Source organism: Oncorhynchus kisutch, linkage group LG15 (assembly GCF_002021735.2).
Source record: "Oncorhynchus kisutch isolate 150728-3 linkage group LG15, Okis_V2, whole genome shotgun sequence".
NCBI classification, from domain to species: Eukaryota; Metazoa; Chordata; class Actinopteri; order Salmoniformes; family Salmonidae; genus Oncorhynchus; species Oncorhynchus kisutch.
In genome coordinates, this window is record NC_034188.2 from 54,355,667 (window position 1) to 54,375,310 (window position 19,644).

At 42.5% G+C, this 19,644-nt stretch overlaps 1 protein-coding gene across 3 annotated transcripts in view; it reads left to right on the forward strand.

Moving 5' to 3' along the window:
• Positions 1-306: 306 nt before the first annotated feature.
• The window catches only part of LOC109905495 (ubiquitin carboxyl-terminal hydrolase 2-like), a 43,286-nt gene continuing 23,948 nt past the window's right edge, over positions 307-19,644 (forward strand). For 2 of the 3 annotated variants that reach the window (XM_020502891.2, XM_020502893.2), the window contains exons 1-3: positions 1,631-1,687; positions 2,356-2,473; positions 12,909-13,705. In XM_020502891.2, the coding sequence (XP_020358480.2) occupies positions 12,953-13,705 (753 nt within the window). In that variant the 5' untranslated portion in view covers positions 1,631-1,687; positions 2,356-2,473; positions 12,909-12,952. Of the gene's footprint in view, positions 531-1,630; positions 1,688-2,355; positions 2,474-12,908; positions 13,706-19,644 lie in introns of those variants that run through there. The other variant, XM_020502892.2, reaches the window with a different exon arrangement.

Sequence of the window (19,644 nt, forward strand, 5' to 3'; positions counted from 1 at the left end):
TTTTACCCAGCCGTGTGGTCATGGCCACAAACAGCAAAAAAAGGAAAGGCAAGCGACGGGAGTCAGAGTCTAGAACTCAACGGGACGCAAGGGGAGTTGTGATAAATATAGAATTGTTTGCAACCAGTTGTGTGAGCAATGTCAGATCATATGTGAATGTGAGTGTGTGAACCTGAATCAGTGTGGGGGGTCTGCTTGCTGTTTACGTCCGTCACTAAGGTGAACGTGTGGGAGGCGGTCCTCTGATTTTACGTTCGTGGACAAGAATAAACCAATCCACGGCAGCTATTTGCTGAACCAACGTCACAGTTAAAGAGAAACGTCCGTTACTTGGTCAGCTAAAAAAACTATTGAAACGCAAAGGCAGTGATGGCGAAAAGTATCTAGGTATTTTAATCTGTCAAATGTTCTCGGTTCAGCATACCGATATTCAAAACTGTGGTCTAACGACGCCGATAGACTAGCTAGAAGCCACTTTGGGGACGCTCTGCCAGCGGGACTGACAGTAGACGGGATGATCTCGGACTGGGGTGAGTGAATAATGCAGTGGCCAGTAGCTGCAGGCAAACCTTGATCAGTTGCTTTGATGCCGCTCGGATAGTTTATCTAAAATGTGTATGCTTCATCTCTTAATATGAATGCATCTAAGCTAAAACCGGTGGTCTTGAGTCACATTCAAGTGCTTAGCTATACAAAATAAAAAAACTCTGCCCCCCCCCCCCCCTTTTTTTCAACACGGCCGCGCTCTGACTAGTTCGCGTGCATGCTCTGCTAACAAGTTAGCCTAGCTAGCCAACTTGCCTGCCATGGGAGTGGTGCGAGGTTCCAACCAACTGCTGCAGTATATCATTTTGGGGAGCTGCTAGCTCCTAGTGTATTAACCGTTAGTCCTTCATCCACTGCAAATACACAACCATGAATCGAGATCATTCATGAATGGCTATAGAAGCTTAAAACAACTTCTGGCTGACTTTGTAGTTCGGTGTCATAGAGGCTTGCTCTCATTGAATTTGGCGCTGACAGTAGCTGGCTGTAATGTCACTGCTTCCTCGCCCCCGTACACCCACGCCCATCCCTGCACTCGAAGTAGCTGTCAGCTCAGGGTTTCAGTTTTCATCACTTTCAACTATCCATTATGTGATATGCATTTCAAACCAGACTATGTAATATTGCAGGTGAACTACCCCCCATTTTAAAAATAGGCCTAACACAAATGATGACAAAAGCTGCCTGTTTGTATCCAAATGGTGTCATACACCCATTATAATATAAGTATAATTTATATTTTTAATATAAAACTAGCCATGGTTAGTAGATATAAACAATATTTTCATTAGTCTTTTTCCACTTTTGGATGACATTTATGGGGACATTTCACTGACTACCATTCCTTGTAGGTTTACAATGAAAACACCTTTAGATAACAGAGAGAGCATCCCGGTGGTTGCTGCTGGCCTACATTGCATGGCCTATTCATGGCCTATAAAAATAAAAAAAACTTAATGCCAGTGAGTGTTGAGTGACCTGTGGAGGTCATAGGCAACTGCTATATTTACCATCTCTGTAACTTGATCTCTGGCATTCTGAATCGCTGTGCTCATACAATCCCTCCCTGGCTCCTTTCACTCAGAGGCTACAGCCTCCTATGCAGCACCCAACTCTGGCCGTCCTGCTTGATACGCCACTGGTGAGCCTCTCCACCAATTGACACGTTGGTTCCCTTTTACAAGGAGTACCTTTCTGTTATTTTCCCTGACAATCATTGTGTGTGGTGTTGGTTGTTTGAAGCCTAGGCTTACTGGGGTTTTTTCTCTTCATTTTGCTTATCCATATTTTGTTTTGTTAAAGAGACGAGGGATAAGGTTTCTCAGAAAATCATCTTGAGACCTATTTGTTCATTGGTAATTGTCTGTTGGCTGTGCTAGGCCTATTCGTTGAACTTCATTGGCTGTGCCAGGGTTGCGGGGACGCAGGTCTGTTGGTATGGTGTGTTTGGACCATATTGGGACGCAAGCGCTGGATTATTAAGATGCTCAACAAGTACAGTATTTCCGAAACAGATAATTTTTTTGTGGATTTGACAACAATCACCGAAGAATAGTCTACAGTCGTTATGCTTTTTAGATTTTTTTTTATAGATGAACCTAAAATACTGACAACTTGCTGACTGGAGACCTGTAGTGAATGATCACTTGGACCTATTTCTGTGCCTGTCAAGTGATGCAGTTGATGAGGAGGCATGAGGTGTAGCCTAGGCTACTGTAGGCTACCGGTAGATTGTTTTGTTATGGGATGTTTTGCTCCTCCCATAAAGCGGTGTTGTCTGTCATTTGATGTGTCTCTGTCTCCCCACAGGTCTGATCAGTGAGAGGTCCCTGTGACTGTGAATGGGTCTGTGAAATACATTAGGATGAGCGGGCTCCACTCCATCGCTGCCTGCGTGGACTGAGAGACACCACCTTATACACAGCAGGTGATCATAACTGAATAAACACACGTGCACACGCCCGCATACACACGGTCAGCAATCAGCATGCATCTCACAAACACGATGAGAGGCAAGCACTTTCTCAAGGACTGATGGTACTTTGGGAGTGAAAAACATGTTCAAAGATATGCAGTGGCTCCGACTCTCACACAGACACGAGGCTTAAACGGGCAATCAGCAGTTGCTACATCCATTTGTGGACTTCTAAATGAATGATATGTACCCATTGATTCTTGAAGAATATAACTTATAAATGCCTCACGAGGTCAGCTCAACTGTCGTGCCCCATCAGGACCCAAAATATAAGCTTGTTTGTAAACAAAGTAAATGTAAACAAACAGTTTATACTGCAGCCTCAAAACACGGTTAAAACTATAATTGAGAGTGTTTTTTTGAGAGTGGTTACATCCAACCCCACTTCTCAGCTTTTTGACAAAACAGGGGCGAGGAAGACGCTTTGTTATTGTTTCTACTGCTGATCGCCTCTTTTTAAAAAGAGACACAACGTTTGATTTGACAGTTTTCCTATAAGTATTCATTACAGAACAACATTTCACACAGTGGCACAGAGCACGGATTGATGGTGTTTAAAATAGTAATGATGTCTAATTGAGCTTATCTTCAGGACAGTGAATAAGGAACGAAGTCACTTACAGCAGACATTGGGAGCGTCAATCACACACACATTCTGCCCTTTCTGAGGTTACTTTGAGCTAAATGCTCTCATCTGAGTTACGAACAGAAGAAAGGGGTTGTTGTTAATTGTGCTATAACTGAGTAGGCCTATCTCACAGCTGACCGGATGATAGAGTCAAATTTTTAGTGTATGGTAGACTGTAAAAAAAAAAGCTCATTTAACCAATTGCATAATCAGTGTTATTCGGTGAGTTGGATGCACTTCAGAAGGACAAGAAATTGAGCTAATGTGTGAACGTTTGTTCACTCAACAAACTTTGCTCACGGGAGCTGAATATCTAAAAAATGTGTTGAGGCGAATTACAAATTCATGTTTGCCTTTGGAAGGTATGTTGTTTCAGCTAGATTATATGCCCAAATGTTTAGCAAACTCACAACCCTATTGCCGCTGGCTTCCTAACGATTGCACGTTGAATCAACAAACTCAGCTTGAAGTGAGCTGAATTTGAACAAGCTTGTTGAGTAAAATTACAAATGTATGTTTGCTCAAAACCACATCCGTCATTGTCATATTTCCCAGCATGCTCTATTGCAGGTTGATTTTAAGAGTTGTTTATTTCAATACCTGTATTGTTGTGTGTACATTGATTGGTTTAGTAATCTTATGCAACACAAACATAAATAACATACATTTTTATAAACTTATCCAATCTGTTAGGAATTAGACTTTTTGCACCCGTTACTGTTCGAGTTTATATGATTTAGGGAGTCTCAATAATCAGTTTACCCTACCCTGGCAGTCATTCTCAATGCAGGTTGCGGGCGATTAAAAGCTTCAATAATAATGTGGCATGTAAAACAGAAGTTCCAGACCACTGCATTAGGTTTCCACTGGGCAAACATGGTTTGAAGCAATGTTGTTTCAATGTAATTGGTCAATGTATTGTGACATGGAATCAACATAGAAAATACATTGGATGTGAAAAAATGTAATAACTACTGTACTGTTTTCATCTCAACCAGCATTGTAAACATTGATATTAGGGTAAAACTTACAATTAAATATATTGACTTAATCTTACTAACAGGTTGTTGCATCAATATAATTTCAACATCTATGTATACATTGAAATTGTGTTGAAAATTTCACATAGAAACCTAAAATATATTTTTCATCCTATATTCAATATATAGTACACTGACTGTACAAAACATTAAGAACCCCTTCCTAATATTGAGTTGCAATGGACTCGACAAGGTGTCGAAAGTGATCCACAGGATTGCTCGCCCATGTTAACTCCAATGTTTCCCACAGTTGTGTCAAGATGGTTGTCTGTCCTTTGGGTAGTGGACCATTCTTGATACACACTGGAAACTGTTGAGTGTGAAACACCCATCAGCGTTGCAGTTCTTGACACAAACTGATGCGTCTGGTACCTACTACCATACCCCGTTCCAAGGCACTTAAATCTTTTGTATTTTCCATTCACACTCGGAATGGCACAGATACACAATCGAAGTCCCAATTGTCTCAAGGCTTTAAAAGCCTTCTTTAACCTGTCTCCTCCCCTTCAGCTACACAGATTGAAGAGGATTTAACAATTGACATCAATAAAGGATCATAGCTTTCACCTGGTCAGTCTATTTCATGGAAAGAGCAGGTGTTCATAATGTTTTGTACACTCAGTGTATATTGGGTGGTTGAGATTATGTTGAATTTTAGATTAGATTAGACATATTTTATTTGACCTTGTTTCAATGTTGATAGTCAAATGGTATGTTTGAATCAACTCAATTGTTTCAACGTCATGCTATCAACCTAAATGAGGACTAACATTGAAATAAAATGTGAAGACACAGTCCAACGATTTCTTCCTGAACAGGGACTCCTACTGGTATATGAGGGGTATTGCACTTCAGTGTGAACTTGTCCACCATCCAGATGCCGACCTCTATGTACCCTGCTTGGCTTTTGGAATAAGTGGCGCTATTGTCAGCTGAGCTATGACGTCGACACAATTATACATTGATCAGCTTCCATACTCATTTGCATTGACTACCTAAATAGCGTTGAAAGTAACTAACTTTTCTTACATGTAACCTTTATTTAACTAGGCAAGTCAGTTAAGAACTAATTCTTCCACAAGCTGTATGTGAAAGTAAATTTGGGGTGAGGTGGGGTTGACGTAGGCTACATTAACATCTGATCTGCCCAACAAAGGACACAATGATTTCAACATCTAGCTAGGTACTTTCATTCATCCATGGCTGATTGGATCTTTGGAAGTTTAGAACTAGTTACCATTAGCCCTATAAATAGGATACCAAATGTATGATATTGATAATACACTTTTACAGTGTCATGTTTTTTTTTGCGGTGCGGGGGGGGGGGGGGGGGGGATTTCCATTTTTTGTGATTCTTTTTTTATCTGCTGAAAGTTGCTTCATGGTTATCGAGTCTAAGGAGGATCAGTTCAACTGTTATTCCATTCTGATTGATATAGATGTTCAAAGAAGCTTTTAAAATTGTTATTAATAGTGTTGTTTTTTCTAATTAAAGCATTTGTATCCTTATCTTTCAAAATGATAACTGGTTTGCCGTGTATTCATTTTGTGAGGGCTGCGAGGTGTTTACCAGGTTTGTTTGCCATTAAATGGTGTGCTGTATTTGAGTTTGTAGTTGTTGGCTCTCTTCAAAAGTAAAAGATCATAAGCCTGCTTAAGTTCAGAAATGTATGTTCTTTACCATGTAAAGATGTTTTTAATGGTATTTTTTTAAGACAGTGATTTCTAACTCAGATTGAACTTTTGCCGAGTAAGAGATTATCATTCCCCTAATGCACGGCTTTAAAGCCTCCCAACTCGTGTTGGCTATTCTCTGTCCTCTATGTCTACATTTGTAATGGTAAAGGTTTTTATTTTTTTTGTTTATGTATTTAATAGATTTTGGGTCTTCAAGATGCGCTCTGTTCATTCTCCATATTCTGTCACTAAGCGTATTTTCTGTTGGTGTAATTAAGCATGATACAGGGGAATGATCCGGTATCACTATATCATGGATTTTAGATCCCAATGTGTTGTTGAGTGCATGTTTGTTTTTAAATGTAGCTCATTCTTGAATAGCTTTTCTTACTTTCTTACTTTGAGGGGGGGGGGGGGGGGGGAGCACTAGTCTTTTGTAGTTGGGAATTATAGTAATCTCTGGGTGTCCTGTAGGAGTAACCTTTCAACTTTTCAATGTTATTTAGGTAGTCTACGTAAATGAGTATGGAAGCTGATCAATGTCTAAATGTGTTGGCATGATAGCTCAGCTGAGCATCTGGATGGTAGACTAGTTCTCACTGAAATGCATTACCCCTCATATATACCAGTAGATGTTGGACTGCGGCTTCACGTTTTATTTCAATCTTTATTTAGGTTGCTATAGCGTGACATTGAAACAATGATGTGGATTCAAACAAACCATTTTACTATCAATGCTGAGAAAAGGGTCACATGAAATATGTCTAATCAAATATGAAATTCAACATCGTTTCAACCAATCAATTGAATATAGGATGAAAAAGATTTGTCAAAGAAATGTCAACGTATACATAGTCCTGATGATTATGTTGAAATTATATTGATGTAGCAACATGTTAAGTCAATGTATTTAAGTTGAAGTTTTACCCTAATTTCAATGTTTACAACACTGGTTGAAATGAGATAAACAGCACTTGTTAAATTTTCTCAAATTTGATATTTGTATTGTATTGTCATAAAGAATTTAATTTTACACTGGGAAATATGCAAATATGGTAGAATAAATTCTCAAGGTGAATTGTATGTTTGCTCAACCCAAAATAAAAAATTGAGTGAACATACACTTCAAATTCAGAATGTATGCTGGTTCAGCTATATGCCCAAATTTTGAGCAAACTCACAATCCTATTGCAGCTGGTTGCCTTACAATTGTACGTTGAATACATTTTTTTATTTTTTTTGTGCATAGTGTTGTGATGTAGACAAAGTTGGCATGGACAGTTTGGTGCAATTGCCGGTGGGCTGAGGTAAGGCTTTGGCGTCAGTGAGGCACCTCACAGACGCTAGTCTCTTATCTGCTCACATTTCAGGGTAAATATAGCTCCCCCCTAAGATCCAGGCAACAGGGTACATTACGTGCTCTGATTTCCAACAGTATTCCCAATAGCATTTGGTTTTGTAAGATGACCAAGTATATATACAGTGGGGGAAAAAAGTATTTAGTCAGCCACCAATTGTGCAAGTTCTCCCACTTAAAAAGATGAGAGAGGCCTGTAATTTTCATCATAGGTACACTTCAACTATGACAGACAAAATGAGGGGCAGAAAATCACATTGTAGGATTTTTTATGAATTTATTTGCAAATTATGGTGGAAAATAAGTATTTGGTCAATAACAAAAGTTTATCTCAATACTTTGTTGGCAATGACAGAGGTCAAACGTTTTCTGTAAGTCTTCACAAGGTTTCCACACACTGTTGCTGGTATTTTGGCCCATTCCTCCATGCAGATCTCCTCTAGAGCAGTGATGTTTTGGGGCTGTTGCTGGGCAACACAGACTTTCAACTCCCTCCAAAGATTTTCTATGGGGTTGAGATCTGGAGACTAGCTAGGCCACTCCAGGACCTTGAAATGCTTCTTACGAAGCCACTCCTTCGTTGCCTGGGCGGTGTGTTTGGGATCATTGTCATGCTGAAAGACCCAGCCACATTTCATCTTCAATGCCCTTGCTGATGGAAGGAGCTTTTCACTCAAAATCTCACGATACATGGCCCCATTCATTCTTTCCTTTACACGGATCAGTTGTCCTGGTCACTTTGCAGAAAAACAGCCCCAAAGCATGATGTTTCCACCCCCATGCTTCACAGTAGGTATGGTGTTCTTTGGATGCAACTCAGCATTCTTTGTCCTCCAAACACAACGAGTTGAGTTTTTACCAAAAAGTTATATTGTGGTTTGATCTGACATTCTCCCAATCTTCTTCTGGATCATCCAAATGCTCTCTAGCAAACTTCAGACGGGCCTGGACATGTACTGGCTTAAGCAGGGGGACACGTCTGGCACTGCAGTATTTGAGTCCCTGGCGGCGTAGTGTGTTCCTGATGGTAGGCTTTGTTACTTTGGTCCCAGCTCTCTGCAGGTCATTCACTAGGTCCCCCCGTGTGGTTCTGGGATTTTTGCTCACCGTTCTTGTGATCATTTTGACCCCACGGGGTGAGATCTTGCGTGGAGCCCCAGATCGAAGGAGATTATCAGTGGTCTTGTATGTCTTCCATTTCCTAATAATTGCTCCCACAGTTGATTTCTTCAAACCAAGCTGCTTACCTATTGCAGATTCAGTCTTCCCAGCCTGGTGCAGGTCTACAATTTTGTTTCTGGTGTCCTTTGACAGCTCTTTGGTCTTGGCCATAGTGGAGTTTGGAGTGTGACTGTTTGAGGTTGTGGACAGGTGTCTTTTATACTGATAACAAGTTCAAACAGGTGCCATTAATACAGGTAATGAGTGGAGGACAGAGGAGCCTCTTAAAGAAGAAGTTACAGGTCTGTGAGAGCCAGAAATCTTGCTTGTTTGTAGGTGACCAAATACTTATTTTCCACCATAATTTGCAAATAAATTCATAAAAAATCCTACAATGTGATTTTCTGGATTTTTTTTCCTCATTTTGTCTGTCATAGTTGATGTGTACCTATTATTAAAATTACAGGCCTCTCTCATCTTTTTAAGTGGGGGAACTTGCACAATTGTTGGCTGACTAAATACTTTTTTTGCCCCACTGTGTGTGTGTGTGTGTGTGTGTGTGTGTGTGTGTGTGTGTGTGTGTGTGTGTGTGTGTGTGTGTGTGTGTGTGTGTGTGTGTGTGTGTGTGTATGTGTGTGTGTGTATATATATATATATATATACACAGTGCCTTGCGAAAGTATTCGGCCCCCTTGAACTATGCGACCTTTTGCCACATTTCAGTCTTCAAACATAAAGATATAAAACTGTATTTTTTTGTGAAGAATCAACAACAAGTGGGTCACAATCATGAAGTGGAACGACATTTATTGGATATTTCAAACTGAAAAATTGGGCGTGCAAAATTATTCAGCCCCTTTACTTTCAGTGCAGCAAACTCTCTCCAGAAGTTCAGTGAGGATCTCTGAATGATCCAATGTTGACCTAAATGACTAATGATGATAAATACAATCCACCTGTGTGTAATCAAGTCTCCGTATAAATGCACCTGCACTGTGATAGTCTCAGAGGTCCGTTAAAAGCGCAGAGAGCATCATGAAGAACAAGGAACACACCAGGCAGGTCCGAGATACTGTTGTGAAGAAGTTTAAAGCCGGATTTGGATACAAAAAGATTTCCCAAGCTTTAAATATCCCAAGGAGCACTGTGCAAGCGATAATAATGAAATGGAAGGAGTATCAGACCACTGCAAATCTACCAAGACCTGGCCGTCCCTCTAAAGTTTCAGCTCATACAAGGAGAATACTGATCAGAGATGCAGCCAAGAGGCCCATGATCACTCTGGATGAACTGCAGAGATCTACAGCTGAGGTGGGAGACTCTGTCCATAGGACAACAATCAGTCGTATATTGCACAAATCTGGTCTTTATGGAAGAGTGGCAAGAAGAAAGCCATTTCTTAAAGATATCCATAAAAAGTGTTGTTTAAAGTTTGCCACAAGCCACCTGGGAGACACACCAAACATGTGGAAGAAGGTGCTCTGGTCAGATGAAACCAAAATTGAACTTTTTGGCAACAATGCAAAACGTTATGTTTGGCGTAAAAGCAACACAGCTCATCACCCTGAACACACCATCCCCACTGTCAAACATGGTGGTGGCAGCATCATGGTTTGGGCCTGCTTTTCTTCAGCAGGGACAGGGAAGATGGTTAAAATTGATGGGAAGATGGATGGAGCCAAATACAGGACCATTCTGGAAGAAAACCTGATGGAGTCTGCAAAAGACCTGAGACTGGGACCGAGATTTGTCTTCCAACAAGACAATGATCCAAAACATAAAGCAAAATCTACAATGGAATGGTTCAAATATAAACATATCCAGGTGTTAGAATGGCCAAGTCAAAGTCCAGACCTGAATCCAATCGAGAATCTGTGGAAAGAACTGAAAACTGCTGTTCACAAATGCTCTCCATCCAACCTCACTGAGCTCGAGCTGTTTTGCAAGGAGGAATGGGAAACAATTTCAGTCTCTCGATGTGCAAAACTGATAGAGACATACCCCAAGCGACTTACAGCTGTAATCGCAGCAAAAGGTGGCGCTACAAAGTATTAACTTAATAATTTTGCACGCCCAATTTTTCAGTTTTTGATTTGTTAAAAAAGTTTGAAATATCCAATAAATGTCGTTCCACTTCATGATTGTGTCCCACTTGTTGTTGATTCTTCACAAAAAAATACAGTTTTATATCTTTATGTTTGAAGCCTGAAATGTGGCAAAAGGTCGCAAAGTTCAAGGGGGCCGAATACTTTCGCAAGGCATTGTATATACAGTACCAGTCAAACGTCTGGACACACCTACTCATTCAAGGGTTTTTCTTTATTTTTACTATTTCCTACATTTGTCGAATAATAGTGAAGACATCAAAACTATGAAATAACACATATGGAATCAAGTAGTAACCAAAAAAGATTATTGAGTAGCCGTCCTTTGCCTTGATGACAGCTTTGCACACGCTTGGCATTCTCTCTGAGAGATCAAAAGTACACAGTTACACTGTGATAAGTGGGAGAAGTAGGAATGGACAGACTGTGGGAAAGAGTGGCTCAGTGTGAGGTTTCAGAGTTTAGGCCCTATTCAATTATATAGCCTACACCTGCTTGGGAATCACTGGATTTTACAGGTAAAGATGGTAACAGAAATATATCCTCTTCGGCAATAAACTTGGATTAGGCCTATAGTCTTTTCAATCTATCTGCCCTTTCTGTATGCTCAAGTAGAGTCCCATCTACTGGACCCTAGGCTATAGCTAGACGGACCTTTGTATTTCTGCAGGGCAAGGGAATCAGGAAGTCAATGGGATCAGTGCAACACCTGCTTTCCTGTTTTGACACTGAGATTGTGTGGCAGTCAAATGGTGCTTGTTGCCATGTAGTCATGGAAACCCCCGTTTAACAGAGCCTTTGGGGAGGCTGAAACGCAGGGCAACTAGCATATTTGTGTGTTTTTGGTTTGAGAAATGAATAACATAATAGTGCTGTGCTACCACCATCTTACAAATCCCATGTCCATTTAGGCTGTATTCCCCATGGATGTTGTTTTGTGTTTTCCCATTTGAAGTGACGCCGCCAGGCTAGCCTGAAATTGTCTCAGTCAAGGCCCTCATTTTTTGGGACGAGACACCTGCAGCAGCCTAAATGATGTGTATGTTTATAATGTGGGCAATTAGGAATAGGTGGGAGTAGGAGTCAGGGATTACAAGTACAAGCACTCTCTCGGGTTTGTACATTTAGATAGACATGGCCAGGTTTGCCTTGTAGTGCAAACTGGCACTGTCGCTGTTGTTTGGTAGTGTGGTGGAGGTAGTGTTCTGTTTGTTATCACCTGTTTTCTGCCTATTTAAACAACACACTAAGAGAGGTTGACTTGAAAACATTCATCCCAGCGAAAACAGGGAATTACAAACAAGCAACATTATGTCTGCGTACTCTAGGACCTAGGGGTGTTATAGTACTGCTGTTTTATTTAGGGGAGGGGGACAAAACAATAATGATGCAGACTACATTATATTGACTTGAGATACTGGCCCATGTTTATCAGCTGTGTACCTTTTACAGTCCAGCCATCTTTGCGCAGGGTATAGGCGAAATGGTAGGGTGCATAAGCAGAGGCCTCTTATACCCACAGTGGGGTTTTGGTAAGAGCCTATGCAAGGCTCGGTTGGGCATGGCCTAGCTAAGCTAACCTAGCAGTAGTATTCCGGCTGGGTCTAGCTAGCTGCACAAAGCTGTATGTCTTGGCCTGGCTCCAGTGCTCTGCCCAGATCCATATGCTGAATTATTGATATATATATATATATATATATATATATATATATATATATATATATATATATATATGAAAGAGAGAGAGAAGCCTCCCCCACTGAACCCAACACGGATCGACAACACCAGATACTTTTATTTATTCAGACGCTGCACTGCCTGTCTCTCCTCAGGAACAGACTGTGCCACCAGAAACATTAGGGTGCTTCACTTAGGTGCTTCTCCCATTACAGGATTCCCAGGGGGCGCGTTCAGCCGGCAACAATGTTGTGCAACCCGTCGATACGACAGTACATCACATTATCAAGCATGACGTTCCAGTTGGTTGCGTAAACAGTGTTTCAGGGTTCTACTTCAGGATGAATACTGATGACACAGTTGATATTGTGTAATGTGTTCCAAGGAGGGTCACATAACGTTGCTTGTCAAATACCTGTATCCTGTACACGAGTAAAACCTCAGGCTCGAGCAATGAGCCATGGTACAGTGTATTCAGCCCGTTGATAAATAGTGCACCCGTATGTTAAGAGTTGGATGATGCCCTAGTGACCTTTGGCATCCTACCTCTCTCGTGATCAGACAAGACTAACCCAGAAAAACTAAGATGGAACCGATATGATATAAAATATACAATTAAATTAGGTGGTTATAAAGATTCAAATGTTGCTAAATAAGTTTTCATTTTTGGAAATGAAGTTTTTCCCGCTCACAGTCTGAAAATAGAAACACACTGATTTCTGTTCTTTCTCTTGTCTTGTAGTCGATGCGTTCTTCCACTGCATCACCCGTGGCTGAGAATCCAGCATGTCTCGCGTCTCCACCACCGCCAAGCGTTACACCGGCTCCTCCTATACCAGTGCCTATAGCTCCTATGGCTCCTCCCTGACACCCTCCTCCCTCAACTCCTACACCTCCGACCGGGACAGGCTGACCTCCTACAGGAGCAACGCTGCCTCCTCCTCCGGCTACTCCTCCTCCAGCTACCTGAGCAGCGCCGCCAGCCGCGCCCGCAACTACAGCACCTCCTCGGAGCTCGACCGGGGCCGGCCCATCCCCCGCACTGACCTCCTGAGCAGCAGCAGCCGGCGCAGCGAGAGCCTGAGCCGCACCCCGGTGAGGACCTATGGCTCGTCGGGCCTGAGCGGCGGCTCCGGTTACACTGGCTACAGCAGCTACTCCTCGTCCACCACGCCCAGCCGCTCCAGCTACCTCTCCTCGTCGCCCGGGGCCTCCAGCATCTCTCTCAGCCGCCGGAGGTCGTCGAGCCAGAGTGACCTGACGCGGGACCTGTCGTCGCTGGGCCTCACAGAGCCCACGTCCCCCTCATCCTCCTCCTCCAGTGCCCTGAGGGGTTACCGGAGCAGGGCCAGCGATGTGGCCGACTCCTACAACAGCAGCCTGCAGAGCTCCAGCTATGGCCTGTCCCACAGCGCCACGCAGGAGGCCTTGAGCAGCAGCAACCTAAAGAGCGGTGGTGGTAGCCGCTTCACCTCCTCCTATGAGAGGAGCGACAGCAGCAGCAATGGACGATCCAGCTCCCCCACCAGGGACTCCCTGGTAAGACCAGTGTTCTTCTGTTTGCTCAACTGTTTTGCTGTGATCTTAGATTTAGCCTCTCAGGCCACTGACATGGCAGACTTACACCATGTGGGGGCACTCATGGTCAGTACAGATGCTCTGCACAGTTACTGTACAGTACTAAGATCCTGTGTTGGGGAACACTGTCACTCACTACACAGTATAAAATAGGCATTACACAATTGTCACAGTATTCATTCATTCGTACAGTATTGAATTAGAAAATGCATCTATGTCAGCTAGCTATATTAGGTCTATTTCCTATAAGAAAGGAATTAATCTCACAGAGACAAGAACATGCTTAACAAAATCTCCATGCCCCTGTATGTAAGATTGTAAACATTCCTGTTGCCATAACTCCCATAAGGTCCTCAGAAATTCTATTTCTCTCTATGATGATGAATCAGGAAGTTCCTCAGTGAGTCCGTAGCTATAGCCTGGTCCCAGATCTGTTTTTGCTGTATTGCCAACTCCTATGGGTCCTGCATGTTTGACGTGACAATGACCATAGGGGTTGGCAAGGCAGTGGGACCAGGCTAGCCAAACAGGCTGTGTGTCTGTCTGTGTGTCACTAGCTATGTTTCCATGAACTTGTCAGGTGATTTAAAAAAAATGTAGATAAAATAGATTCATTTAACTATCGTGTGTCGTTAAAAAGAGCTGGATGTAATGATGTCATACCAACAACAAAAAATGACCCGTTTAGGCAAATTGCGCATTTTATAAATTGTCGACAGCCTGTATGACATCCCCCCTATCATGTCTCAGGTAGACCGCAAAAGCCAGCATGGATAGAATGCAATAATTTACTAATATTTGCCATATTCTAATAATTCTTATGTGCCAACGTATCGCCACGGTTCGTGCCATGGTGAGACTTGCACTCCCGTAGATCTGTAATAATTGGATGGTGAAACTTGCCAGCAAACCAGAAAAGCAAGGCGAAGCAATTCAGGCCTTGAAAGTCAGGATAGGCCTCCCGGGTGGCGCAGTGATCTAAGGCACTGCATCGCAGTGCTAGCTGTGCCACCAGAGACTCTGGGTTCCCGGCTGCGACCGGGAGGCCCATGGGGCGGCGCACAATTGGCCTAGCGTCGTCCGGGTTAGGGAGGGTTTGGCCGGCAGGGATATCCTTGTCTCATCGCCCACTAGCGACTCCTGTGGCGGGCAGGGCGCAGGGCCAATTGTGCGCCGTCTCATGGGTCTCCCGGTTGCGGACGGCTGCGACACAGCCCGGGATCAAACCCGGGGCTGTAGTGACGCCTCAAGTACTCAGGAAGCCTCGCATGGAGAGTAATGACATCTGCGGGAGTGGCTGGCCTGGCTATCCTCCTCTCCCTCTCCTTAGAGAGCAGAGTGTGAATTAACCCAGTTACGGGATTAGCCCTGATTGCTGACCACTGTGGGAAGGAGAAGGAGGAGGAGGAGGACATTTCTTTCACAACCAGCCAACCATCCAATCTTTGACAAGGCTGTTTTGTTGTTGTTACGGGGCTGCTTTCGCAAACATCTATCACAATTAGCGTCAGGCTCAGGCAGGCAAAGAGGCTGTTGATGTGCTGTAATGAAACTCTTCAGTGAAGGATGCATCGAGGCTAACGGTTGTTTGCCACCATGTCTGCATTACTGAAGCCACTCAAAGGTTGTATGGAATCGTCTCCGTAATTAACAGTTATCAATCAATGAGGGAATGAATCTCCTGGACTTGGAACAGTGGAACTGGGTTGCCTATTGGACCAAGAGGTTCAGATTTTGTAATTAATGTCACGAGAGGATTTCGTGAGCCCTGTGCTGGAATGTTCTCATCAAGTAATTTTAATTATCCTTCCTAATTCTCATAATGTTCCACCCGGACCGGTTTAGAGCAGGGAGTTCATACAATAAATCCCCTTACTATGACAGGAGAGTAGCCAGAGCAGGTGAAGTAAGGGCTAGGGGGTCATGTATAACTGTGATTGCGCTGTATGTGGGTTTGATTTAGGAGATATGGGCTGATAGTTCACCCCACTCTAGAAGATCAACTTGCCAAAGAGGTTTCTAACCGCAAGGGTCTTTCCTGGTTAAATAAAGGTCAGCATAAATAAATATCTGTGCTGAATCTTCATCCTGACTGTCAGGCATCCCTGTTGGCTGAGTCACAATGTTCTGTCAGCTCATCCCTGTTGGCTGAGTCACAATGTTCTGTCAGGCATCCCTGTTGGCTGAGTCACAATGTTCTGTCAGCTCATCCCTGTTGGCTGAGTCACAATGTTCTGTCAGGCATCCCTGTTGGCTGAGTCACAATGTTCTGTCAGCTCATCCAGTCCAATGGTTAGGAGGAGTTTTTATGGAGTCATGTTTTGAGGAATGTGTTGGATTATGACTCAGTGAGACCAGTAGGACCAGCTGGAACGTCAGGATGTAAGAAGAGAGGTTGTGTAGGTCAAGTACACTGGTGTATTGATCATTCTAGGAAGACTGATTTTCGGCCCCTCCCTGCCCGCTCTCAAAGACATGTAATTATTCACCTCTCTCTCATTGATTGACAAGATGTTGTGTTTTACACAAGCACAAAAAGACACCTGGCCTAGCTGCTTACTTTAACCAGGTTTCCATCCATGAATTACCTGATGCATGACAAAAGTCACGACAGGGCTGATGGAAACAGGACATTCCGGTACAATTCAATAATTGTTGATAAACAATTTGTTCGCTCGACGTGGTGGGATCTTTTTGTCTTTAAAATTAATGATGCGAGAAATTAAGGTGGACACGTCTTTATGCGCACATATTGATATATTAAGCACCATATCGAAGTAAACTTGAGCTGTGTTTGAATACTAACCACACTAACTGTACTATTTGTGACGTGAATTTAGTATATTGTATTCTTATTGGTCATATTATGGATATAGTTAGTATGCCAAAAGTTCCCGGATGTCGTACTAAAATCACCAAAATATGAAGTATATACGGAGAGGACACTATTTCCGTACTTTATGGCCCATAATGCAATTCTTCAGGAAATGGGCGTGGCTTCACATCGTTTTCAGATTTGAAGAAAATGGTGTAAAATATGTAATCGAAGTTGAGCAATGTAAAAAAGTAATGACTTTTCAAATAAGTTACCTTACACGTTATATTGGCTGACAATTTGTTAGCTACAGTTTTGAAGTTGGAAGTTTACATATACCTTAGCCAAATACATTTAAACTCAGTTTTTCAAATTTCCTGACATTTAATCCTAGTTAAAACTCCCTGTCTTAGGTCAGTTAGGATCACCACTTTATTTTAAGAATGTGAAATGTCAGAATAATAGTTAACTTCCTGACTGATGTTTTGAGATGTTACCTCAATATATCTACATAATTTCCCTTCCTCATGGTGCCATCTATTTTGTGAAGTGCACCAGTCCCTCCTGCAGCAAAGCACCCCCACAACATGATGCTGCCACCCCCATGCTTCACGGTTGGGATGGAGTTCTTCGGCTTGCAAGCCTCCTCCAAACATAACGATGGTCATTATGGACAAACAGTTCTATTTTTGTTTCATTAGACTAGAGGACATTTCTCGAAAAAGTACGATCTTTGTCCCCATATGCAGTTGCAAACCGTAGTCTGTTTTTTTATGGCGGTTTTGGAGCAGTGGCTTCTTCCTTGCTGATCTTCCTTGTTGAGCGGCCTTTCAGGTTATGTCGATATAGTACTCGTTTTACTGTGGATACTTTTGTACCTGTTTCCTCCAGCATCTTCACAAGGTCCTTTGCTGTTGTTCTGGTATTGATTTGCACTTTTCACACCAAAGTACGTTCATCTCTAGGAAACAGAACACGTCTCCTTCCTGAGCGGTATGGCGACTGCTTGGTCCCATGGTGTTTATACTTGCATACTATTGTTTGTATAGAGGAACGTGGTACCTTCAGGCATTTGGACATTTCTGCCAAGTATGAACCAGACTTGTGGAGGTCTACAAAAAAAAAAAAAAGAGTTCTTGTCAGATTTCAAATCAAATGTATTTATGTAGCCCTTCTTACATCAGCTGATATATCAAAGTGCTGTACAGAAACCAGCCTAAAACCCCAAACAGCAACCAATGCAGGTGTAGAAGTACGGTGCATAGGGAAAAACTCCCTAGAAATGCCAAAACCTAGGAAGAAACCTAGAGAGGAACCAGGCTATGAGGGGTGGCCAGTCCTCTTCTGGCTGTGCCGGGTGGAGATTATAACAGAACATGGCCAAGATGTTCAAATGTTCTTAAATGACCAGCATGGTCGAATAATAATAATCACAGTAGTTGCCGAGTGTGCAACAGGTCAGCACCTCAGGAGTAAATGTCAGTTGGCTTTTCATAGCCGATCATTCAGAGTATCTCTACTGCTCCTGCTGTCTCTAGAGAGTTGAAAACAGCAGGTAGGGACAGGTAGCACGTCCGGTGAACAGGTCAGGGTTCCATAGCCGCAGGCAGAACAGTTGAAACTGGAGCAGCAGCAATCTTTTGATTTTCCCATGATGTCAAGCAAAGAGGAAGTGAGTTTGAAAGGTAGGCCTTGAAATCCATCCACAGGTACACCTCCAATTGACTCATGATCCTAAACGAGGTCCTAAACGATATCTTAACTGCCATTGATAAGAAACAATACTGTGCAGCCGTATTCATTGACCTGTCCAAGGCATCACCACATCCTCATCGGCAGACTCGATAGCCTTGGTTTCTCAAATGATTGCCTCGCCTGGTTCAACAAGGCGGAGATGTCATTTACAAAATAGCCTCCAATACCCTTATTCAATCAATTGGATGCAGTCTATCACAGTGCCATCCGTTTTGTCACCAAAGCCCCATATACTACCCACCACTGCGACCTGTATGCTCTCGTTGGTTGGCCCTCGCTTCATAATCGTCGCCAAACCCACTGGCTCCAGGTAATCTACAAGACCCTGCCAGGTAAAGTCCACCCTTATCTCAGCTCGCTGGTCTCCATAGCAACACCCACCTGTAGCACGCGCTCCAGCAGGTATATCTCTCTGGTCACCCCCAAAACCAATTCTTCCTTTGGTTGCATCTCCTTCCAGTTCTCTGCTACCAATGACTGGAACGAACTACACAAATCTCTGAAACTGGAAACACATCTCCCTCACTAGCTTTAAGCACCAGCTGTCAGAGCAGCTCACAGATTACTGCACCTGTACATAGACCATCTATAATTCAGCCCAAACAACTACCTCTCCCCCTACTGTATTTATTTATTTATTTTGCTCCTTTGCACCCCATTATTTCTATCTCTACCTTGCACATTCTTCCACTGCAAATCTACCATTCCAGTGTTTTACTTGCTATATTGTATTTACTTCGCCACCATGGCCTTTTCTTTTGCCTTTACCTCCCTTATCTCACCTCATTTGCTCACATTGTATATAGACTTATTTTTCTACTCCATGTGTAACTCTGTGTTGTTGTATGTATCGAACTGCTTTGCTCTATCTTGGCCAGGTCGCAATTGTAAATGAGAACTTGTTCTCAACTTGCCCAACTGGTTAAATAAAGGTTAAATAAAATAAATAAATAACAATTATGTCAATTAGCCTATCAGAAGCTGCTAAATACATGACATAAAGTTGTTTAAAGGCACAGTCAACTTAGTGCATGTAAACTTCCGACCCACTGGAATTGTGATACAGTGAATTATAAGTGAAATAATCTGTCTGTAAACAATTTTTGGAAAAATTACTTGTGTCATGCACAAAGTAGATATCCTAACCAACTTGCCAAAACTATAGTTTGTTAACAAGAAATTTGTGGAGTGGTAGAAAAATGAGTTTTAATGACTCCAACCTAAGTGTATGTAAACTTCCGACTTCAACTGTACTTTGTCCAAAAGAACCACATAGCATATCATTACAGCAGTATGTACCGGTATGTTGTTAGCTAGCTACCTAATGTTA